General features: G+C 45.0%; 1 protein-coding gene across 1 annotated transcript in view; it reads right to left on the bottom strand.

Moving 5' to 3' along the window:
* Positions 1–22,633, bottom strand: part of LGMN (legumain) — a 37,090-nt gene extending 14,457 nt beyond the window's left edge. The window contains exons 1-3 of the mRNA XM_004434215.3: positions 22,510–22,633; positions 18,140–18,308; positions 347–444 (exon numbers count right to left, since the gene is read on the bottom strand). Of these exons, the coding sequence (XP_004434272.1) occupies positions 347–444; positions 18,140–18,277 (236 nt within the window). The 5' untranslated portion in view covers positions 18,278–18,308; positions 22,510–22,633. The remainder of the gene's footprint in view (positions 1–346; positions 445–18,139; positions 18,309–22,509) is intronic.
* Positions 22,634–22,896: the final 263 nt, after the last annotated feature.

Below are 22,896 nucleotides of genomic sequence, written 5' to 3'. Positions count from 1 at the left end.
GCCGCTGAGGCGCCCCCTCTGTGTGGTCCAGCTGCTCCAGGTCAGGAACGAGCACTGCAGAACCCAGTGATGAGTTTTCCAGGCTCAGAAGGAAACCGAGCCTTACGCCTCCCACAACTCCCACCCCAAACACCTTTAGCACCCACTGCCCATGTCCCTGCCGCTGCCAGGGTGCCCCCGAGTTAGCTTCAAGCTCCACGTGAAGCAGCCCTGTAGAATTCCATCCCAGTCCGTTTATATTCTAATGTTAGGCCACCGATCTAAGGATTTCTGTGAGACTGTAGGCATTTTTTTCAAAGATGCTCTGAAGTCCTTCACCCCCAAGTTCAAAGCGCTTCCCACTTACTGGTCAGAGTAGGCAATGTCATCGTACATCATCAGGATGATCTGCTCGTCGGGGATCCCGTTGCGGTGGACAATCTGGTAGGCATGGCACACGTCCGCCTGGGGAAGCGATTTTGTCAAGTGTCAGCTTCTGCTAGAAGGAGGTCAATCTTAGAGTTCTAATGAACAACACATTCCTTCTCATGGAAGACGTGCTGTCAATCATTCCCTCTTGGGCAGGTGTTGAAATTATTTTAAAACACATACATTTATATTTTTTCAACACAAATTAAAAAAATCACCCCCCCCCGATTATCCAAGCTCTTATTCACCAGGCAGTTAGCATATACGTGGACTACACACGCACATACACACACACACACACACACACACATATGTACACCCATCACCACCACATCTACAGGAAACAAGGGACTTTGAAAGTCCCGGAAGTCCTGAATAACTTTTCATTTCCAACACCCTATAAAAGTCTCCTGAAAGCCCTGATGTAGGTCTGAAAAAGAGAATGACTCAAAATGATGAACCCACAGACTAAAAGCTCAGTAGCTAGTTCCAGATCACACAGGATTCTTCTGATTCAAGTACCTTTGGCTGCCATAGTCGCCGTTCAGAGAATCGGGTAAAAACTCAAAAGTTCGACTCAGGAATTGAAATGAGGAATGTGCTCTTTAGTTTAAGAAATAACAATAACAACAAAGGTGACCATCTGAAGGGTGAAAGAAAACTTTGCTACTGCGAGTCCTTGTCCAGAGAAGGGTGAAGACATTCCTGGCTTCCTTTTTCACATGACACGTACTACACTCCACGTCACAGAATTCACTTGAGGACAGAAAGGAAAAATGTGGCCTAACTTTCTGTGTATGTTTAATCATGGCTTTCCTAGAACAGACATAAATAAGCATAAAGGGAATAGTATGCCCAGCTATTTGCGTCCCCCTGGAAGAGTGCTTTAGGCACTGGACCTCCGGGGCCGGCCCCGTGGCTTAGCGGTTAAGTGCACGCGCTCCGCTGCTGGCGGCCCGGGGTTCGGATCCCTGGCGTGCACCGACACACCGCTTCTCCGGCCGTGCTGAGGCCGCGTCCCACATACAGCAACTAGAAGGATGTGCAGCTATGACATACAACTATCTACTGGGGCTTTGGGGGGAAATAAATAAATAAATAAAATTAAAAAAAAAAAGGAACTAGACTTCCCATACCCATCATCTTCTAAACAGCACTTAGTACAACAAAAATAAAACTCATCAAACGTTAAACTCAGCATTTTGCCTGTAGATGCCCCACACAAATGGATTTTACAGCAAAAATGGGTGCTCAATATACAGCTGCTGACTGTTGAGTGGGCGAGTCCAGAGCCTGGCACTCAAGAGCTGTTAGATGACCAAATAAATATGAAAACTCATACATTTAGTGACTTTCTTCTACTTTTCAGGCACTATGCTAAGAACTTCTATGCATTATTTCATTTAATTCTCATAGCAACCCTATGTGATAAAGGCAACGATCCCCAGTTTATAGATGAGGAAATAGAAGCTTAGGGAGGTGAGGCGACCTGCCCAAGTCACACAGCTCACAGTGAAATATCCCAGGCATTCAGACGCCAGAACTTGATATTGCTTCATACAGAGACAATAAAAAAATAATTAAAACTATAGAAGCCCAGGAAGAGGGAGGAGCTGAAAATCTAAACATAGGTCATTTTTAAATAGTTACTAAATATTCTATATATATACAAATTGTTAAAATGTTTAAATCCCATTTCCGTGGAATAATGAGGACCCTCAAACACCAATTATGGCAAGAAAAATAACAGCCCCCCAAAGATGTCCACATCCTAATCCCCGGAACCTGTGAATATGTGACATTACACGGCAAGGGGGAATTAAGATAGCAGACAGATTTAAGATTGTTAATCAGCTAACCTTAAAATAGGCAGGTTATCCTGGATTATTCTGGTGGGCCCAATGTAATCACAGGGGTCCTTAAATGTGGAAGGAAGAGGCAGGAGAGTCAGTGTCACAGGGATACAATGTAAGAAAGACTCAGCAGCCATGGCTGGCTTTGAAGATGGAGGAAGGGGCCAAGAGCCAAGGAATGAGGACAGCCTCCAAAAGTTGGAAAAGGCAGGAAAATGGAATCTCCTCCAGAGTCATCAGAAAGGAATGTAGGCCTTGACTTAACCCGTTAAGACACATTTCAGATTTCTCACCTCCAGAGATGTAACATAATACATTTGTATGGTTTTAAACCACTGAGTTTGTAGTAATTTGTTACAGCAACAATAGGAAACTAATCCACTGATAGTGGAAGTATAGGGTAATGGGCACTCCACTCAAGAAAACATCTTGACATTATCCAATCAGGTTGAAGCACGTGCCCTCCAACCCGGCAATTCTGCCCATAGCCAGACACTAGAGAAATTCTGGCCCATGTCTAACAGGAGACAGCTCATCACATCACCCATAACAGCAAGAACCAAGAAATAACCCAAAGGACTATCAATACCTGGAAAAATAAACTGTCATACACTCACATAATGGAATACCATACAGCTCACATAAATGGAATACCCAAAAATGGATGAAATACAACCCGTGCTTCAAAATAGATGAATCTCAGGAACATAATGAGAAAAAGAACAAGTCAAAGAAAATACATTCACTGTGATTACATTTATATAAAAGTCAAAATACGCTAAAGTCAACATTATGTTGTTTGCAGTTAAACACATATATGGTAAAACTATAACGCAAAGCAAAGGAGTGGTTGACAGAAAATTCAGGAGCTTGCCCTCTGGAGGAAGGGAGGGGGTGTCTTGACATGAGTACAGCCATGTTTGGCCGCTCCATTGACCTATAGCCACCAGCACACAAAGAAATATAAAGCTGCTTTCTGTGTGGTGGGAACTGGCCTTTCTCTCACAGAGAGAGTTGCAAGTTGTAACATTTCAAGGCTCTTGGAGCGTCGCAGCACAGGACGGACTGGCCATCTGTGCCGGGCTAAGACGATAACCAAAGAGAACAATGCACGTACACAATTACTGGGCTGGGACGTTAGCCAAGGGGCTCAATGCACATATGCCACTGATAACCATTTGTGCATGGAAACACTAAATGCTTGCTCTGCAAACTCTGTAATTGCTTACTCTGAAAATTATTGATGGTATAAAAACTGCTGGAAACGGAGACCCAGTGAGAGTTTCACCTGTGGAGGGGACGCCTTGCCCAGGACGTGTGATCCTTGCCCAGCCGTCTCGATTGACAGGACTCTCCCAGCAGTGGGGTGTGGATATTGTGAGTAATTGACTTGATGTGAAGTAATTGATTTGGTGTGTTCTCTTTTCGGTCAACCTGGTGTTTCTCTTTCCGGTTGATTTGTGTCATTTCCCTTCAGTCGATCTAGTGTTTCCCTTTCCGATCGATCTGATGTTTTTCCCTCTTATTATTTGACCTATTCGGATCTGCTGCTATCTCAGCCGATGTGGATGTTTTCCTTTTCCAGTTGAGCTGATGTTTTTTCCCTCTTATTATTTGACCTATTCGGATCTGTTTGCGGACTATCGCCTTTACTATCCTCTATATAATAAAATATACCTTCAGTCCATTTCTTTGGAGTGGAAAGTTTCTTTTACGTCTCCAATCGAATCCCCGAACCTCTCATAACATAATTGGCGCTGTGAGCAGGATTCGATTAAGGAGATGGCTTTCCTGTTCAAACAAAAGGTAACTGAAGCCAAGGTGGAAGAGATTCCAGGATGGGAGGACCCTCCCTTTTGCACTCTGGCTGGGGAGTGGGCTCGTAGGTCAGGGTTATGTGAATCTTGGGATGCTCGTCTGCGACGATTTGAACCGTTGGATGTGACCAAAGCTTTGCAGACGGTGGAAAGAAAAAAGAAAGATGATGTTTCTTTTTCGGCACGGCTAGGTTGGTGTTTGCTGACTGCTTATCGTCGGGCTATGGAAGATAGGGATAAGATACAGAGAGAGAAGATACTCTTGGAGAAAGAAAATTCAGATTTGCAGTCTCACTTGGCTATGATTCAATGTCAATATCATGCACTGGGAGATCAGGCTCGTAACTACCAAGCTATAGCAGAAAAGGCTGCTGTAAGAGTTGCCAAATATAAATATAGAAAGAGGAGAGGAAAGGTAAATGAACTAAAAGTTCATATGGCCATAGCATCGGCCGGTCCTAAATGGGACCTGGACACATGGGATGGTGATATCTGGGATGATGATTCTGAAACTGATTATGAGGAAGAGGAAAAACAGCCCAAACGCACAGAGGCACGTCCTCTTCGCCATCGGCAGATAGAAATGGATGGTAATCATTCTGTAAGGAAGGATGTGATTGAGGATTTTAACCAACAAGACATTTCTGATATTTTAGCCCGGGCTACACAAAAGCCTGGAGAAGCCATTATAACCTGGCTTGTTCGCCTATATGATATGGGCGCTACAGGAATTAATCTGGATGCAGGAGATGCTTTTAAATTTGTAATTTTGTCCAATGATCCAGTAATACGGGGAGCTTTCAGAGACTGGAGCATGAATGCTCACCCCCGAAATGATCGTGGACAAGACACTGATGGTACAACTTTATTGGCTCTTGCAGTAAAAGGAGCTCAAGATAAATACTCCACAGACAATATGTGGCTGGACACTAATAGACCGTGGTATACTTTAAAAGATTGTGTCCAAAAGATGAGAGAAGAAACCATGAAACGGGCTGTATTTCTAGGGTGTGGTGAAGATTTAAATGAAATGACTTTAAGTGTCGAGGTGTGAAACAAGTTGATAAAAACTGCACCTCCAGCATACAAACAAATAATTACAACCCTTCTCATGAACGAAACTGAAAACCCTATATCAACACTTGCAGATAAGATTATGCAGCTGGCAGACTTGGGAGACTGGCAGACAACTGAAAACTCCCCAGGAAGGGAAAAAACAAAAACATTCTTTAAAAAGGATAAAACGACTCGAGGTGATATGTTTTTGGCCCTACTCCGGGCAGGAGTACCCAAAGACCAGATTGATGGAGTTGACACTAAAGAATTATGGAAACTATATAAAGAAAAAGGGCTGAATGTAAAACAAGTAAATAGAAGGGACAATATAAAAAATGCTTCCAACCCAGTGCCTACTGCACCTACTGCACCGCCTCCTCCCTCGGATCCTCTTTTTGCTGACTTACGTGATTGAGGGGAAGGCCAAACCTCTGTATCGATTAGTGCCACTATAAGAAAAGATATTAGACCACATGTACCAATTAAAATATTTTGGAAGAATGGATCTACAACTAGTGTGCAGGCACTTGTAGATACAGGGGCAGAGGCCACCCTTATCTATGGGAATCCAACTAAGTTTCAAGGTACGTCAATTCTGATAACTGGATTGGGAGGAAAAGAAATCCAGGCAGTTACCACTAATCTTTCTATCCAAATTGGGCAACTACCCTGGAGCACATATCTAGTTATGATTGTGCCAATACCAGAATATATAATTGGGATTGCTATTCTAAAAGGACTGACATTAAATTTGGCTGATGGACGATACCAATTTGCTATTAGAGCTTTGTCTTTTCATATTAATGCTGTAATTGTGGGATGTTTGCATCATGAAGTAGAAATTCCACGTGCCACGCAAGTGGTCAATCAAAGACAATATCGCATCCCTGGAGGACAACAAGAAATATCTGAGACCATAGAAGATTATTTGGCTGTAAAAGTCCTTCGCAGAGTAACTACAGCCTGGAATAATCCTATCTGGCCTGTTAAAAAAGGTGATGGGACATGGAGAATGACTGTAGATTACAGAGAGCTGAACAAAGTGACTCCGGCTATTCAAGCTGCCGTCCCTGATTTGATTACTCTTATAGAAAAAGTGCAATGTTATCCAGGCACTTGGTATGCAGTCATAGACTTGGCTAATGCCTTTTTCACCATACCTATACCTAAAAGTGTCCAAGAACAGTTTGCTTTCACATGGCTGAGACAACAATATACCTTTACTAGACTTCCTCAGGGATATATGCATAGCCCCACTATCTGCCATCGACAGGTTGCTGAAACCTTGGCAAAGGTACCTGCGCCGGATGATGTCCAAATAGTGCATTACATAGACGATATTATGATCCAATGAAATGAAGAAGAAGGAGTACAACAACAGTTAGAAAAAGTAATGGACACACTTGACGAGGATGGATGGAAAACTAATCCAGCTAAAATTCAAGGGCCCAAGTTCAAGTGTTAAATTTTTGGGAATACTTTGGAATAATGGAAAACAAGAAATTTTACCTAAAGCTAGACAAAAGATATTAGATTTTGCAGCACCTCGTAACAAAAAGGAAGCACAAAAATTTATTGGATTATTTGGATTTTGGAGGGCACATATTCCACATTTAAGTCGGCTCCTTGCACCTTTACATAAAGTTACCAGGAAAAAATATGAATTTGAATGGGGAATGGAACAAAAAGAAGCTTTTGAAGCAGCCAAGCATGCTATTCAGACTGCTTTAGATCTATGGCCAATTAAACCGGGACCCATTGAGTTACAGGTAGATGTCATTGATCAATACGCCAGCTGGAGTTTATGGCAAAAACAAGGTGCCCGACGTTATCCTCTGGGATTTTGGAGTCACAAGCTTCCCTGTTCCAGTGAAAGATATAGTCCTTTTGAAAAACAGTTATTAGCCTGCTACTGGGCTCTAATAGACTCACAAAGCCTTACCCTGAGACATGAGGTAATTATGCGACCCCAAATACCCATTATGCAATGGATTCATAGCACGCCTGTTACTCATAAAATTGGACATGCACAAGAATTTAATATCATCAAATGGAAATGGTATATTCAGGATCGGGCCAAATCTGGCCCAAAGGGGTTGTCTCTATTACATGAACAAGTGTCTCAAAACAGCAGTGAGCCAACTATGTCACCTAAGATTGATATAACAGAATCTCCCGTTAAATGGGGTATCTCATATGATCAACTGACTGAAGAACAACAAAAACATACCTGGTTTACAGATGGTTCTGCCAAAATGATATCGGGCTCACAGAAATGGAAAGCAGTTGTCTATAACCCATCCACCCAACAAACAATTGTCACCACCGGAGATAATATGAGTAGCCAATATGCTGAACTTTATGCAGTGTATCAGGCACTTCAACAAGAACAGGGGCAACAATGTCATATATATACTGACTCATGGGCAGTGGCACAAGGTTTGGCAACGTGGATGCCACAATGGAAAAAACATGATTGGAAAATTAATGATAAAGAAATATGGGGAAAGAAATTATGGGAAGACATATGGTTATGGTGTCAAAACACGATTGTTACTGTATTTCATGTTGATGCTCACAGTTCTTTAATTTCTGCAGAACGAAAGCATAATTCTCATGCTGATCAGCTGGTGCAGATTCGTGCAACGCACAACCCAGGCTTAGCACAATGGGTCCACGAAAAGAGTGGACACTTGGGAGAACAAGCTTCATACAGGTGGGCACAACAAAGGGGAATCCTTGTCACCCATGATGATATTGCCACTGCAGTACAACAATTTATTTAACTGCCAACAGTTAAATAAACGGGGAGTTCCATACCCCTACCAAGGTCATATCCAAAAGGGATTATTTCCCACCCATACCTGGCAAATAGATTTTATTGGACCATTGCCAAATTCTTGTGGCCATACTTATGCCTGCACTGCTGTTGATACATATTCTGGTTATTTATTGGCTATACCAGCTAAAGTGGCCACCCAACAGAGTGCCATAAAATTATTAGATACAATTAAGTTATATTATGGAACACCAAGGCAAATTCAGAGTGACAACGGTTCCCACTTTACAGGTAAGTTGATTCAAACTTATACCAAGGAAAATTATATAGAATGGATTTATCATATACTTTATTACCCGCAAGCTGCAGGCCTCATAGAACGAATGAATGGATTGCTTAAACAACAATTGAGGAAACTCGGTCATGGCTCATTAAAGGGATGGCACAACCATCTAAGTACTGCTCTAAATATGTTAAGTAACAGGCCACTAGGCCCTAATGAGACTCCTCTGTCAAGGTTATTACCAGCAAAGATTACAGAAGTGACAACCGCCACCCATGAGTTTATGACCTTAACCTGTTGGCCCTTGACTCAGTCTGCTAAACCGCCTTTTCGTGCAACGGCCGAAGCGGCTGGATTGGATTTATCTACTGTTCATTCTATTCAATTGCCCCCTAAGAAGCAGTCTATAGTCCCTACTGGGATAGGGGTACAGTTTCCCAAAAATACCTTTGGTTTGTTGAAAGGACACTCGAGACTGGCAGCAAAAGGTATTGATGTACTGGGAGGAGTCATTGATCCAGATTACCAAGGAGAAATAAAATTTATATTATATAATGGTAGTGACACAGTACTAACTGTAGAGTCTGGGGAACAAGTGGGACAATTATTGGTGCTTCCCCTCCTGACTCCAAATGTGTCACAAGGACAACCTCCAAGTGAATTAACTAAAAGAGGAATGCAAGGATTGGGTCTACAGATGGATGGAAACCTGAAGCAAAGGTGTGGGTGACACACCCACCCAATGCGGCTCCCTGTGCCGCAGAAGTAGTGGCCCAAGGGCCCACTGCAACACTCATAGTTATGTATCCAGGAAATGAACAGTTATATCATGTTCCTAAAAATTCTGTTTCTTTGCGTGAATAGATCTTCCTGCTGTGTTCGCTATGCTATGCTGCAACTCCACGTCTGCTGCAGACCTGCACACCAACTAATGTCTCCGTAGGACCACCTTTGACCCTGCACTGTTAGACCAACTGCTCTACACCAGTGGGACCTGTAACCTGGACTATGAATGGCCGAGAAGTTTGATCTCAGAAACATCAAGCAACTTCTCAGTATAAGATAATTTCTCTATTGCCCTGCCTTCTGCTACCCTCCGTGATGGGAGCTGGTCTGGACTTCTACAAGCTAATTTGTTAGGCCTAAGTGTTATCCTATCTAATGTTATCTTTGATGCTGTGCATGATTTGCAAAATCAAGTTAATAATATTTCATATTCTAAGGGGTTATTTGATTGGTTACCTTGGGGTTTGGGTCCTTTATTGTGAGATAGTTTTATAATTATTGTAGTCATTGGATGTTGGGTTCTTGGATGTGCCTTATGTACTTGTGTGCGAAGTTCACTGTCTGTGCATATGGTGTCTTATGGTTAATGGAGACGGCCACGGCCGAAAATGTCTTGACATGAGTACAGCCATGTTTGGCCGCTCCATTGACCTATGGCTACCAGCTCACAAAGAAATATAAAGCTGCTTTCTGTGTGGTGGGAACTGGCCTTTTCCCAGGAACTGGCCTTTCTCTCACAGAGAGAGTTGCAAGTTGTAACATTTCAAGGCTCTTGGAGCGTCGTAGCACGGGATGGACTGGCCATCTGTGCCGGGCTAGGACGATAACCAGAGAGAACAATGCACGTACACAATTACTGGGCTGGGATGTTAGCCAGGGGGCTCAGCCAGGGGGCTCAGTGCACGTACGCCACTGATAACCATTTGTGCATGGAAACACTAAATGCTTGCTCTGCAAACTCTGTAATTGCTTACTCTGAAAATTATTGATGGTATAAAAACTGCTGGAAACTGAGACCCGGTGAGAGTTCCACCTGTGGAGGGGACGCCTTGCCCAGGACGTGTGATCCTTGCCCAGCTGCGTCGATTGACAGGACTCTCCCAGCAGTGGGGGGGTGGATGTTGTAATTGATTTACTGTGAAGTAATTGATCTGATGTGTTCTCTTTTCGGTCAACCTGGTGTTTCTCTTTCCGGTTGATTTGTGTCATTTCCCTTCAGTCGATCTAGTGTTTCCCTTTCCGATCGATCTGATGTTTTTCCCTCTTATTATTTGACCTATTCGGATCTGCTGCTATCTCAGCCGATGTGGATGTTTTCCTTTTCCAGTTGAGCTGATGTTTTTTCCCTCTTATTATTTGACCTATTCGGATCTGTTTGCGGACTATCGCCTTTACTATCCTCTATATAATAAAATATACCTTCAGTCCATTTCTTTGGAGTGGAAAGTTTCTTTTACGTCTCCAATCGAATCCCCGAACCTCTCATAACAGGGGGATTCCATCAGACAGAGGACAAGGTACTAGTGATTTTCTTTTTCCTTACTTGGGTACAAGGTACACAGGTATTCATTTTATTGCTATTCTTTAAATTGCACACACGTTTCTATTTCATAAGAAAAAAAATCAAACTAATATTATGTCAGATTTAACCTACCCCTATGATGAAAGTAGAAGTGAGCAGGCACACCCACTCATGTCTGACAAATCATTCTATCATTTATTTCTCCTGCCAGGAGGCAGGTTTATTAAAAGAAAACAAAAACACACAACTTCTTAACAAAAGAAGTACAGATTTGTACACTGAAAATTACAAAATACTGCTGAGGGAAATTAAAGAAGATCTAAACAAACAGATACCCCTCATATTCATGTATCAGAAGACTTAATACTATTAAAAGTGAAGGAAAAAAACACAAAAAACAGCAGGCTTTTTTTTTGCAGAAATTGACAAGATGATCCTAAAATTTATATGAAATTGCAAAAGACCTAGAAGAGCCAAAACAATTTTGAAAAAGAAGAGCAAAGTTGGAGAACTTTCATTTTCTGATTTCAAAATTACTTTGGGAAAGAATAGTCTTTGCAATAAATGGTGCTGGGACAATTTGGATATCCACATGCAAAAAGATGAACTTAGGGGGCTGGCACCATGGCCGAGTGGTTCAAGTTCCACGCGCTCCGCTTTGGCAGCCTGCGTTTGTGGGTTCGGATCCTGGGCACAGACCACTCGTGGTCAGCCACCCTGTGGCGTCAAGCCACATACAAAATAGAGGAAGATTGGCACAGATGTTAGCTCAGGGCTAAAAAAAAAAACAAGAAGATTGGCCAAAAATGTTAGCTCAGGGCAAATTTTCCCTAACCAAAAAAAAAAAAAAGATGAACTTAGGCCCTAAAAGGCAAATTGAGATACAGAAAGTAGATTAGTGGTTGCCTGGGGCTGGGGGTAGGAACCACAAAAGGTCCCAGGGGATCTTACTGGGATGAGGGAAATGTTCTAAAACTGACTTATGGGGATGTTTGCACAACTTGGTAAATTTACTAAAAAATCATTGAGATGTACACTTAGAATGGGTGAATCACATATGATATTTAACATATGCCTCAACAAAGTTATCTATTGTAGAAAGGGCAGGTTCCGCGTGTCCTGTGTTAGTGCTCGGCTACGCTGCTTGGGCTCCTCAGCCGCGCCTTGACAGGCGGTACTTTTGTCCCCATTTCTCAGATGAGGACACGCTCAGGAAGGGCTCAGCGATTCAAACCCAGGTCTCCTGACCCCGAGGATGCCTTGTGCCCTTCCTCCATGTGCAGCGGTCTCAAAGTTAGGAGGTGGTTTTCTCCCGGGTCCTTGTGCGCACTTGGTTGTCTCTAACTTTGTTAACTCAAATGGGTTCTTTGTTTGAGTCAAGGGTTTACTGGCACTCAAAAGAAATAAAAGTAAGGTTAAACCAAGTCAAACAATTTAGAAATGACGTTAAAGGCACTTGAATTACTTCCCTTGAACATATCTGACCTATATGCACTTTTCCCCCTTAGAAACAGGAGGGGGGGTGCGGGGGCTGGCCTGGTGGCGCAAGCAGTTACATGCGCACACTCCGCTGTGGCGGCCCGGGGTTCGCCGGTTCGGATCCCGGGCGCGCACCGATGCACCGCTTGGCAAGCCATGCTGTGGCGGCGTCCCATATAAAGTGGAGGAAGATGGGCACGGATGTTAGCCCAGGACCAGTCTTCCTCAGCAGAAAGAGGAGGATTGGCAGATGTTAGCTCAGGGCCGATCTTCCTCACAAAAAAAAAATAATAAAAAAGAAACAGGAGAGAGGGAACATTTGAGAAGAGGGTATTGAGCAAGACTTTAAAAGAAGGCAAAGCCTTCTGGACTCCTGGGCAGAGACTGCTGTGACTCAGCTTCTTTCATGGCTTGCGTTAGGAGTTCTGGCAGGCTCACTAAGGCATCCTGTGATTTCCTGATGCAGGCCACTGTCCTCACACTGTCCGCCTGTGCTACCTCCTTCTCAGGCCAACTGTCAGCTACATAAGGACACCAGCTTCAACAAGGCCAAATACAAGCGGCATGCTCCAGCCACGCCACTGGGGAGGGTCCACTTTCCAGCCAGGTAGGAGCTGACACGGGGTTCTCACGGTCTGCTCATCTGACAGCTGTACATATACAGGCACGCGCCGCATAAAGATATGATGGTCAATGACGGACCGCATATATGACGGAGGTCCTGTAAGATTAGTAGCCTATAGCCTAGGTATGTAGTAGGCTACATCATCTAGGTGCGTGTAAGTACACTCTACGATGTTCGCACAACGTCAAAATCGCCTAACAGCGCATTTCTCAGAACGTATCCCCATCGTTAAGTAATGCATGATATGGTACCATTACTTCCTGACGTGTGCTCTGAGCTCTGTGGGGGCGAGGCCCTGACCCAGGGGCTTTGCAGGGAGGGTTGCTTCACTGAGCCCACCACCAACCCTGCACTTTCCAGAGGCGATTCAGAGATTTAAAGTGAGATTATGTGATCTCGTCAAACTAATACAGCAGGTGAGCGGAGAGCAGGAATCAGCCCCCAAGCCTGCACAAGTCCGAAGCCCCCCTTCTCTCATGACCCTGCACCGCCGCTGGCACGTACAAGGACACCCTCCTATACTAACTGCATTCCCCCTAATGCAGTCCTGCTCAGCCCTCCATCCTAATCCCTTCCCACCACGCCCTCTTTAAAAGCATGTTTCTTCTTTTAAATATAAAAGCGATCCTTTGCAACAACGTGGATTAACCTCAAAAACTTTATGCTAGGTGAAAGAAGCCAGACACAAAAAGACTACATATTATATAATTCCACTTATATGAAGTTTTTAGAGAAGGCAACACAACAGAGACAGAAAGTAAATTCGTGGTTACACGGGGCTGGGATGAGAGCAGGGACGGACTGCAAACGGACATGAAGGAACTTTCTAGAATGATGAAAGTTTCCTAAAACCGAACTGTGATGATGGTCGCTCAACTGTATGAAGTGACTAAAAATCACCAAACTATACAATTATAATAGGTGAATTGTATGACATGTAAATGTATGCCTTAATAAAGCTGTTTTTAAAAAGTGGTAATTGCACACATTTTTAAAATATATAAAATGGAAGGTGGTCTTTCAGAAGGCGGTCTCTGCCCGACCCTCCATTATCACATTTCTTTCTCTCTACTCCAACAAGTATGAGTTCTAGACTTCTCCCTCTCTTTGTCACAACTGAAAACCGCCTCCCTGCCTCCTCCCGGCCCTCAGGACACAGATGCTCTTAAAGCCTTCCTGGGGAAGGTGATGCTCCCTTTCTCTCCCCAGAACCCCAAACTGCAGACCAGAGAGGAGTGGGAGTCAGCATTCTCGAAGCTCCTCACGCCCCCGCCACTCTCCAACCACCCCTGTCCTTCTGCCAACACAACCCCAAACAACTTTCTCCTGGGAGCCCACTGCCCAGCATTGCCTCAAGCCCCTCTTCCAAACCCTCTTCTCCCAGTGACCCAGCCCACATCTGCCTCTCCTCCCAACTCCTATCACCCTCAAAGTTCTCCAGATGGCCTGTGCCACAGTGAACTTCACCTTCAATCTACTTCAACAATCACCTCCTCGGCTCAGGCCTTAGATCTTCCTTCACACGCTCAAAGAAACCCTCCTCCAACCCCCATTCCTCCCCTGGTGATCTACTTCTTTTTCCCTCCACAAGCCTGTCGGAAGGACAGACGTACAGCTGTCACCATGCGCTGCTTGCACTTCGGGACCTCTCCCTCTCTCCTCCACTCACTGCAGGCTGGCTTCTGCCCCCGCCATTGCAGGAATCTGCCCTCACAAGGAAAGCCTTACCCGCCCCACACTCAGGACACTGGATGTAGACATTCCCACCAGCATCACCTCTGACCAAAGCCCTCTCTGACCCATTACTCTCAGCCAAAAAGGGAAAACTGAGAAATCCAATTCAGTCAAGACAAACCATGGTTTAAACAACCATCAAAAAACACATAGCAAAACACTTTGCAATGATTTAATTGTGCCTGGTGTATTAATTTTCCCTAAACAAGAGAAATTTGTGATAATGAGTGCTGTGTTAATCCAAGGAAAATGTAAACCTCTATAAAAATGTAACTGTAAAAGTCTATATAGGTCCCACGGGGAAAGTTCCTTCAAATGCTTTTTTTTTTTTTTTTTTTTTGCTGAGGAAGATTCGCCCTGAGCTAACATCCGCTGCCAATCTTCCTCTTCTTGTATGTGAGCCGCCACCACAGCATGGCCACTGAGAGACAAGCGGTGTCGGTCCACGCCCAGGAACCGAACCTGGGCCACTGCAGCGGAGTGCACCAAACTTAACCACTAGGGCACCGGGGCTGGCCCTCAAATGCTCTTTCAATGATTAGCCTCCAAAATCAAGAAAGCAGGGCCGGCCCTGTGGCTTGGTGGTTAAGTGCGCGCGCTGCGATGCTGGCGGCCCGGGTTCGGATCCCGGGTGCGCATCGAGGCACCACTTCTCTGTCCATCCTGAGGCCGAGTCCCACATACAGCAACTAGAAGGGTGTGCAGCTGTGACATACAACTATCTACTGGGGCTTTGGGGGCAAAAAATAAATAAAAAATCTTTAAAAAAAAAAAAAAAAAAGAAAGCAGATGTTGGCAGCTGGCTGAGAAGAGAACCAGGCGAGCTGGGATATGGGAAGAGGTCAATGGTAATCCAGCACATGTTTCCCCTCTGCACAGCCTCGGGGCCATCATCTTCTCTTATTTAGAGACAAATATTTCAGTCGGTAGCCACTGCCACACTTCCCTTTATTCTATTTTGACACTGAGTATTTTACCCAGGGAAACTAGCAATACTTTTTAAAAAAAGGTTTTCTGGGAGCAAAGGGTAATTGGCTATCTATACTCAATAATGTTTAACCAATATTTTTTTAAAGGTGGTTGTATAAAAACCAGGGTGGCTGACCAATCAGCCTGTTTACTATCAGTACCTGTATTTAATATCGCATCTTTCTAACTCATGGTTAGCGAGGAGGAGGAAACTGAGAGCTGAGCCTTTACCTACTTGGCCTGCTCCTCTAGAAATGGGTCAGGTCTGTGGTTAAGTATTAAAGGGAAAAGGGATCATTTTGCCATGACAACAACTTTTCAATCAAGCCAAATTTCCTGTTCAGCTAACAAACAAAAACCATTCAAGAAATAAGTCATTCAATAATCATCACATTTTAGAGCTGGTAGGGAGTTCACTTAACACATATGGAAACTGACTCCGCAGGAGGGAAACATAAATTGAAGCAGCACTGCCAACCCATCAGGAGCACACGTGGCGACCGAGCACTTCAAAGGTGACCAGTCCCTGCTGAATGCAGCGTGACTGTGAATGCACACTGGATCTTGATGACTTTGTACAAAGAAAAAGTATTCATTATTAACTTTTTATATTGATTACAAGTGAAATGATAATAGTTTGGATATATTGGGTTAAATAAGAAACACGCATTAAAGTTAATTTCACCTCTTTGCGAGGAAGATCAGCCCTGAGCTAACATCTGATGCCAATCCTCCTCTTTTTTTGCTGAGGAAGACTGGCCCTGGGCTCACATCCGTGCCCATCTTGCTCTACTTTATATGGGACGCCGCCACAGCATGGCTTTGATGAGCGGTGTGTCAGTGCGCACCCAGGATCCAAACCCACGAAACACGGGCCGCCGAAGCGGAGCATGCGCACTCAACTGCTGCACCACCAGGCCGGCCCCTCTTTTTACTTTTTTAAAAATGTGGCTACTAGAAAATTCACCAGGACATGTGGCTCTCCTGTTGGACAGCGCTGCTCCAGAGCTAGTTGGCCTGGGTTTGAATCCTGGCTCAACCACTTGCCATCTGTGCCCCGTTGGGTGAAGGGCTGACCCTTTCTATGCTTCAGTCCACTCATTCATAAAGAGAGAATAAGAACTGGACCTAACGCACGTTACCCACTACAGAGGTTACACGAGTTCATTTGTGTAAAGAACTCTTAGAAGAGAACCCAGCACATACTGTGAGAGTCTAGCATCTGGTTTCTGAGAATTAAAAGATTAAATGACTTTTTTAATAACAGCTTCATAAAAGTCAGCCTCTTAAAATATACAACCCAGTGGTTTCTAGTATATTCACAAAGTCGTGCAACCATCCCCACTATCTAATTCTAGAACTTTCATCACCCCCAAGAGACCCCATTCCCCATTCTCCCCTCCACCCAGAACTTGGCAACTACTAATCTACTTTCCATCTCGATAGATTTCCCTATTCTGGACTTTCATATAAATGGAATCCTACAATATGTGATCCTTAGTGACTGGCTTCTTTCACTCAGCATGTTTTTAAGGTTTATCCAGGTTGAAGCATGTATCAGTACTTCATTCCTTTTTACGGCCAAATAATATCCCCTTATATGGAAGTACCACATTTTGTTTATCCATTCATCAGTTGATGGACATTGGATGGTTTCCACTTTTTGGCTATTATGAATAATGCTGCTGTGAACATTCACGTACAAATTTTTATGTGAACATACGTGTTATTTCTCTTGGGCATACACCCAGGAGTGGAACTGCTGGGTCATATGGTGAGTCTATGTTTCACCTTTTGAGGAACTGCCAGCCTGTTTCCCAAAGCAGCTGCACCATTTTCCATTCCCACCAGGAGGCTGCACTTTTCATCTATTTATGGATGTGCATTCTTTTCTCTCTAACTGCTGCCAGGCTGACATGGCGTGAACACCAGGAGAGATGGGGAGGAGGGTGTGAGGGGAGAGCCCAGGGCAGAGGCGTGGCGGGCAAAGAGGCCCCCTGATGCTTTTACCAGAGCCCCGGACTTCAGTCCCCCCTGCACCTCAACTTGCTGTGTGGCCTCGGACGAGTCACCTCCTCTCTTTAAGTCTCAGTTTCCTTATCTATAAAATGAAGGCATTAGACCAGTGGATCTCAACTAGGGACATTTGGCAAAGGCAGGAGACATTTTTGGTTGTTATGAGGAGAAGGCGATGCCCCTGGTATCTAGTAGGTAGAGGCCAGGGATGGTGCTAAACATCCTATAATATATAGGACAGTCTCCCACAACAAAGAATTACCTGGCCCCAAAAGTCAATAGTGCCAATGTTGAGAAACTTTGCATTAGATCGAAGTGACCCCACAGCGGTCATTTTGAGGAACTGTCAAACTGTTTTCCAAAATGGCTGTACCATTTTCTACTAATCGTCCTAGCAACACATGAGGGTTCTCACTTCTCCACATCCTCGCCAACACACATTTTGCCAGCCTAATGGGAGTGAAAACGGCTTTTTAAAAAGTCTATTCTGGGGCTGACTCGGTGGCATAGTGGTTAAGTTCACACGTCCCTGCTTCAGCGGCTCAGGGTTTGCGGGTTCAGATCCTGGGTGAGGACTACGCGCTACTTATTAAGCCATGCTGTGGTGGCATCCCACATATAAAGCAGAGGAAGATGGACAAGGATGTTAGCTCAGGGCCAATCTTCCTCAGCAAAAAAGAGAAGGATTGGCAACAGATGTTAGCTCAGGGCTAATCTGACTCACCAAAAAAAAAAAGTCTGTTCTATTACAATGTCCAGGATCGTTTACGGAACGCCAGTGTCATAAAGAAAAAGATGAGTCATTTCCTTACCTGGTGCCTATAATTATACCAGCCATTTGAACCTGCAACAATCACCACCCAGTGCTTGCCTCCATCCTCAGGATCGTCCACAGGAACAGCACCAATTCCCAGGACCAAGCTGAGCAACACAGCTAGTTCCCAAATCATTCTGTGCCTCTGGGAGTTCGACTGAGGAAATCTAGGAAGAGAAAAGCAGAGACAAGTGAAAAAGGAATGACGAGAACAGAACACTGTTGGCCCCTAAAAAATATTACAGTAAGTGGGTCAAAAAGATAAGACCATATAGTCATCAGACAGAACATGCTGAGGATAAAAATGATGACAGAGCAGAATTTTATTTTTAGCTCTGCTGTCGCTTTCCCCAGGTGGTAAAGAGAGCTGCCCGTATCTCCCAACCTTCACTATAGACTGAAGTCATGAATATAAACCAAAGAATATCAAGAAAGCTCTTTGGGCAACCTTTTCAAGTTTTTGTCCCAATTTGGAATATAGCAGATAGAATTCATCAACAAAATTCACTGTGTTGGAAAAACATCTACCACATACTATGAACTGTTTGTAAGAAAAAAATATATATATAATGTATGCATAGAAAAATGTGGAAGGCAGAGATAAAAGTTAACAGTAGTTGGGTGGTAGGTGGAATTAAGGATGATTTTCTTCTTCATATTTGTCTCTTTTTACTACAATTCATGTATATTGCTTATACAATAAAGTTTGTAAAACTTTCAAAAGTGTAAAATTTAATATACATTCAATATAAACATTGAGGGGCAATTTACAAGTTTGTGAGGAAGTTACCTGGATAAGCTATAGTCAAAGTCTTTGTATAACACTTACAACCCATTTATATGTATTCTGTACAAAAGGCAGGGCAAATTTTTTTTAAAAATTATTTTATTGAGGTCATATTGGTTTATAACATTGTGTAATTTCAGGTGTATGCCATTATATATCAGTTTCTGGATAGACTGCATCGTGCTCACCACCAATAGCCTAGTTTTTATCCGTCACCATACATAAGTGCCCCTTTACCCCTTTTCCCCACCCCCCTACACTCTTCCCCTCTGGTAATCACTAATCTATTCTCTTTATCCATGTGTTTATCTCCCACATTTGAGTGAAATCATACGACGTTTGTCTTTCTCTATCTGGCTTATTTTGCTTAACATAATATCAGGGCAAATATTTTAATCCTTGTTTTACAGAAGGGGAGCTTCAAGCAAGAGAGAAGTGCCTTGCCCGATATCCACGGACAGTCAGCTCCGGCCAGAGACCAGAACCTATGCCTTCCGAATTCCTGGTCCAGCCTTTCTGCTACATGGTTCTGCATCTCAAGGCTTTATTCTTAACAAAGTACATGCCCAATTTTATACTTCATTGCCAAAACTTTAAATAAAGTCTTAAGGCACAAAAGGCAGGACTAAGGCCAAGTCCTAGCCACTTTGCATACTCAGATCAGACCCTGCCCTGTGTCCTGAATATGTTGTTCTAAAAAAAACAATCTTCCTGTGACAGACCCAGGCTTGTCACTCTGAGATAAGAGGAACAACAGTCTTTGAGATGTACGGACTCAGAGCAGAACAGAGTCTACGAGGCTGGCCTCTGCCTCTGACGCCATTCGGCAAAACTGCTCATTCACTCATTTGCTTATTTACTCATTCATTCACTCACTTGACCGGAGTCTCCCGAACACCTACCCTGCCAGACAACGGGCTGGGTGCTGGGAACGCAGTAGGGACAGGACAAAGCCTCTGTCCTCACGGAGCACACAGCCGTGTAAGACGTGAACCACCTCAAGCCTAAGAAACCATCCTCAGCATTCTGTGTCTAACACTGTGCTAAAACTCAAAATGATGGATTTTCTCCGCTAAGTGAAAAAACAGGAAGTCCTGCGTCAGTAAAAGTTTAAAAAACTAAGAGCGCCCCTGGTCAGTGTTTCTCCAACTTGACTGTGCACCCAGATCACTTGGGGTCTTGTCAGAATGCAGATTCTGACTCAGTAGGCCTGGGCAGGGCCTGAGACCATGCATTTCTACAAATTCTGGGTGCCGCCCAGGACGACACGCTGATGTAGCAGGCCTCTTCACAAACGCTGGCAGGCTCTAGTTTCCTCTGCCCCGAAGCCCGGCGTCCCGGCCAGGGAACCTCGCTGCTCTAATCCCCCTGGATGTCTCCTCCCAAAAACTCAATTCTTAATCTGTAAGAATTAAGAATCTAAATTGGTGCCGGATCCAGGTTTCTTTAGCTCCACTGCAAGGTCCATGGATGGATGGGTAACCACAATAAGATGCCCTAGATTATCCTGAAACAGCCAAGCTTTTTGTTTTGTTTGCTTTTGTTTTTTAGTACCGTGCCTAAGATGAGGTCAGGGAACAGATGAGGGCAGTGGACTGCCCAGGCTGCCCTGACACTGGAACCCGCTGTTGTTAATGTGTTAAGGTGCACGTGAGGAAGCTCTCTCAAGTCTCCTCGACCTGACCAGGGTTCACCATGGGGCTGGGAGGTAACAATAAAAGGTGTAATTATACAAATGTGTGAAGCAACAGTGAAGGCAAGCAAGAGAGAGCCTAGGACCAAAAGCACCTCTGTCCCCAGAGCTCTCCAGTAGCATCCACACGGGAGATGTGACACTGACTACTGAGGTGACCCACCCAACAGCTTTTACAGATTCTGAGCTCACCCAAGCAGCATTCTGGCTGCAACCACGCCTCTCAGGGAGCCTTCCCCTAGGGTGGGGTTGGCAAACTTTTTCTGTAAAGGGCTGGACAGTAAACATTCTCAGCCTTGCAGGTCATGCCATCTCCGTCACAACTATTCAACTCTCCTGTTCTATCATGAAAGCAGCCAGAGACGGTATGTAAACCAATGGACATGGCCCTGTTCCAACAAAACTTCAACAGCTGGTCTCTCCGGCCTGCCCTAGGGAGCGAGAATGTACCCTCAGCCCACATGACAGGTACAGCCTGGCTGGTTTTTATCATTTTTCATCAATGATCACTAAACCAGTTCTCTGGTTTGCACACCAGTCTCTTCTGAGTTTGGTTCAGGTGACTTAATCCCAAAGAGGCTCATTCCCCTGGAGGCACTGATGTCTGACTTTTTCCCTTGATATTTAAGGACAAAAAGAATTTAAAAAATACTAGAATCAAACGGTTGGCCTGACGTGAACAACAGAATGGATACCACCAGCTTAAATGCCTGAATTAGCAAACACAGCAGGTACTGGAAAAACACATCACCAGTACAAAACCCAAATCTCTTACAGCAGCACAGGAGGCCCTGCAAGATGCATCTCTATTCTCACGGCTCGTGAAATCCACCACCCCATGAAATCTCTTGCTCCAACCAGGCTCCGGGACTCCAGGTCCAAAATCGCGGCTCTTTCCACACCTTCACCATGCTGTTTTCCAGGTGAAATGCTCTTCTCCTCCATCTCACTAGCGCCTGCCCATCCCTCAAACTCCATTCAAGCATCCCTCTCTCTGCAAAGTTCTACCTTTTCCCATAAGTCTATATAGACTGCCCCTCCTCTTTACAAAATCACCCCTGCTCAAACAGCTTACAAGGCTCAATGAATGTTTGCTAAGGAATGCAACCCTACAGGAAAGAAAGCTGAGCTACTCCACTGGCTACATAGCACAGGGGTAGTCTCAAACCCTGGGCATTTACTTTCATCTAGAAAACGAAGCACGTGACACAAAGTTCCTTCTTCCAGCCGCCAGATCTACAGTTCTTGGCATGAAATAACCCCTGTAGGTATAACCTCAACTCGAAGAGTTAGGGGCAGGCGACCAAATCCTTTCACTTCCATGGTTGATATGAATCATCATGTAATTCCCACCAGCTCAAGCCTCTGAGAACTAGAGCTTCCTTGACTTCTCAGAAATGTTTTTATACGTTTGGGTATTTTTGTTTGGGTATTTTTGTTGTCGCCGTTAACAGCCCGTTCCCTTAGGATACGGAGACCTGGCTGGAAACGGGTGCAAGCCTTCGCATTAAAAGCACCAACAGCCTAAACTGTTGACAGATTGTGAAGATCGGAACCCGCCCCAGACCCTGCCCGGCACTCCCGAGCTCTGGGACCTTAGCAAACGCCCTCTCCTCTCTGGCCGGCTCTTCGCTCCCCTTGGAGGAGGAGCCTGGGCTTCCAGACAGAGAACGAGCAACAAAAGAGATCTCCCCGCCATAGGATGGCCGGCTGACAGGCGGCAGGGCTTCCCTCGGGATTCTCTCCTTCGCAAAGTGAGAATCGCATCACTCAGAAAGGGCAAGGGGAACTGAAAATCCCGGCCGTGAGGCCAAGAACCGCAGGGGCGGGCGTCCCTGGCACCGGACGTGGGGCCCGACCAAGGTCCCCCCCTGGGGCTCCCGGTTACCTGCTACGGGTGACCGCGGAGGCGGCGGCGGAGGCGGAGGCGGAGGCGGCGGCGGCAGGACCGTGGGAACTCCTCGCGGCGCGCAGCCTCAGACGAGCCACCCCCGACGTCCGCCCTGCAGTGATTGCGGCGCTGCACCCTCGCTCCCCGCTTTGAGGGCTTACTGCGCCGCGGTGATTGGTGGAGCTTCGGGGCGGGGCGTCTGCGAAAGCCAATGAGAGGCGGGAGCGAGGCCGAAGAACCAGAGGGACTACAAGTCCCAGCGTGCACCGGCCGGGGCTTCTGGGCCCGACTGGGAGCCTGGAGAGGCGGGTGTGCGATTAGCTAGGGTCGGGGGTCCTAGGTTGCGTGGGGACTGGAGACTCAGTGATTCCAGAAGTGTCCACC

This window comes from Ceratotherium simum, chromosome 24 (assembly GCF_057802395.1).
Source record: "Ceratotherium simum simum isolate JZ-2026a chromosome 24, ASM5780239v1, whole genome shotgun sequence".
Lineage (NCBI taxonomy): Eukaryota > Metazoa > Chordata > Mammalia > Perissodactyla > Rhinocerotidae > Ceratotherium > Ceratotherium simum.
Note: the sequence above shows the minus strand (reverse complement) of the source record. Positions and strands in the feature narration are given on the sequence as shown.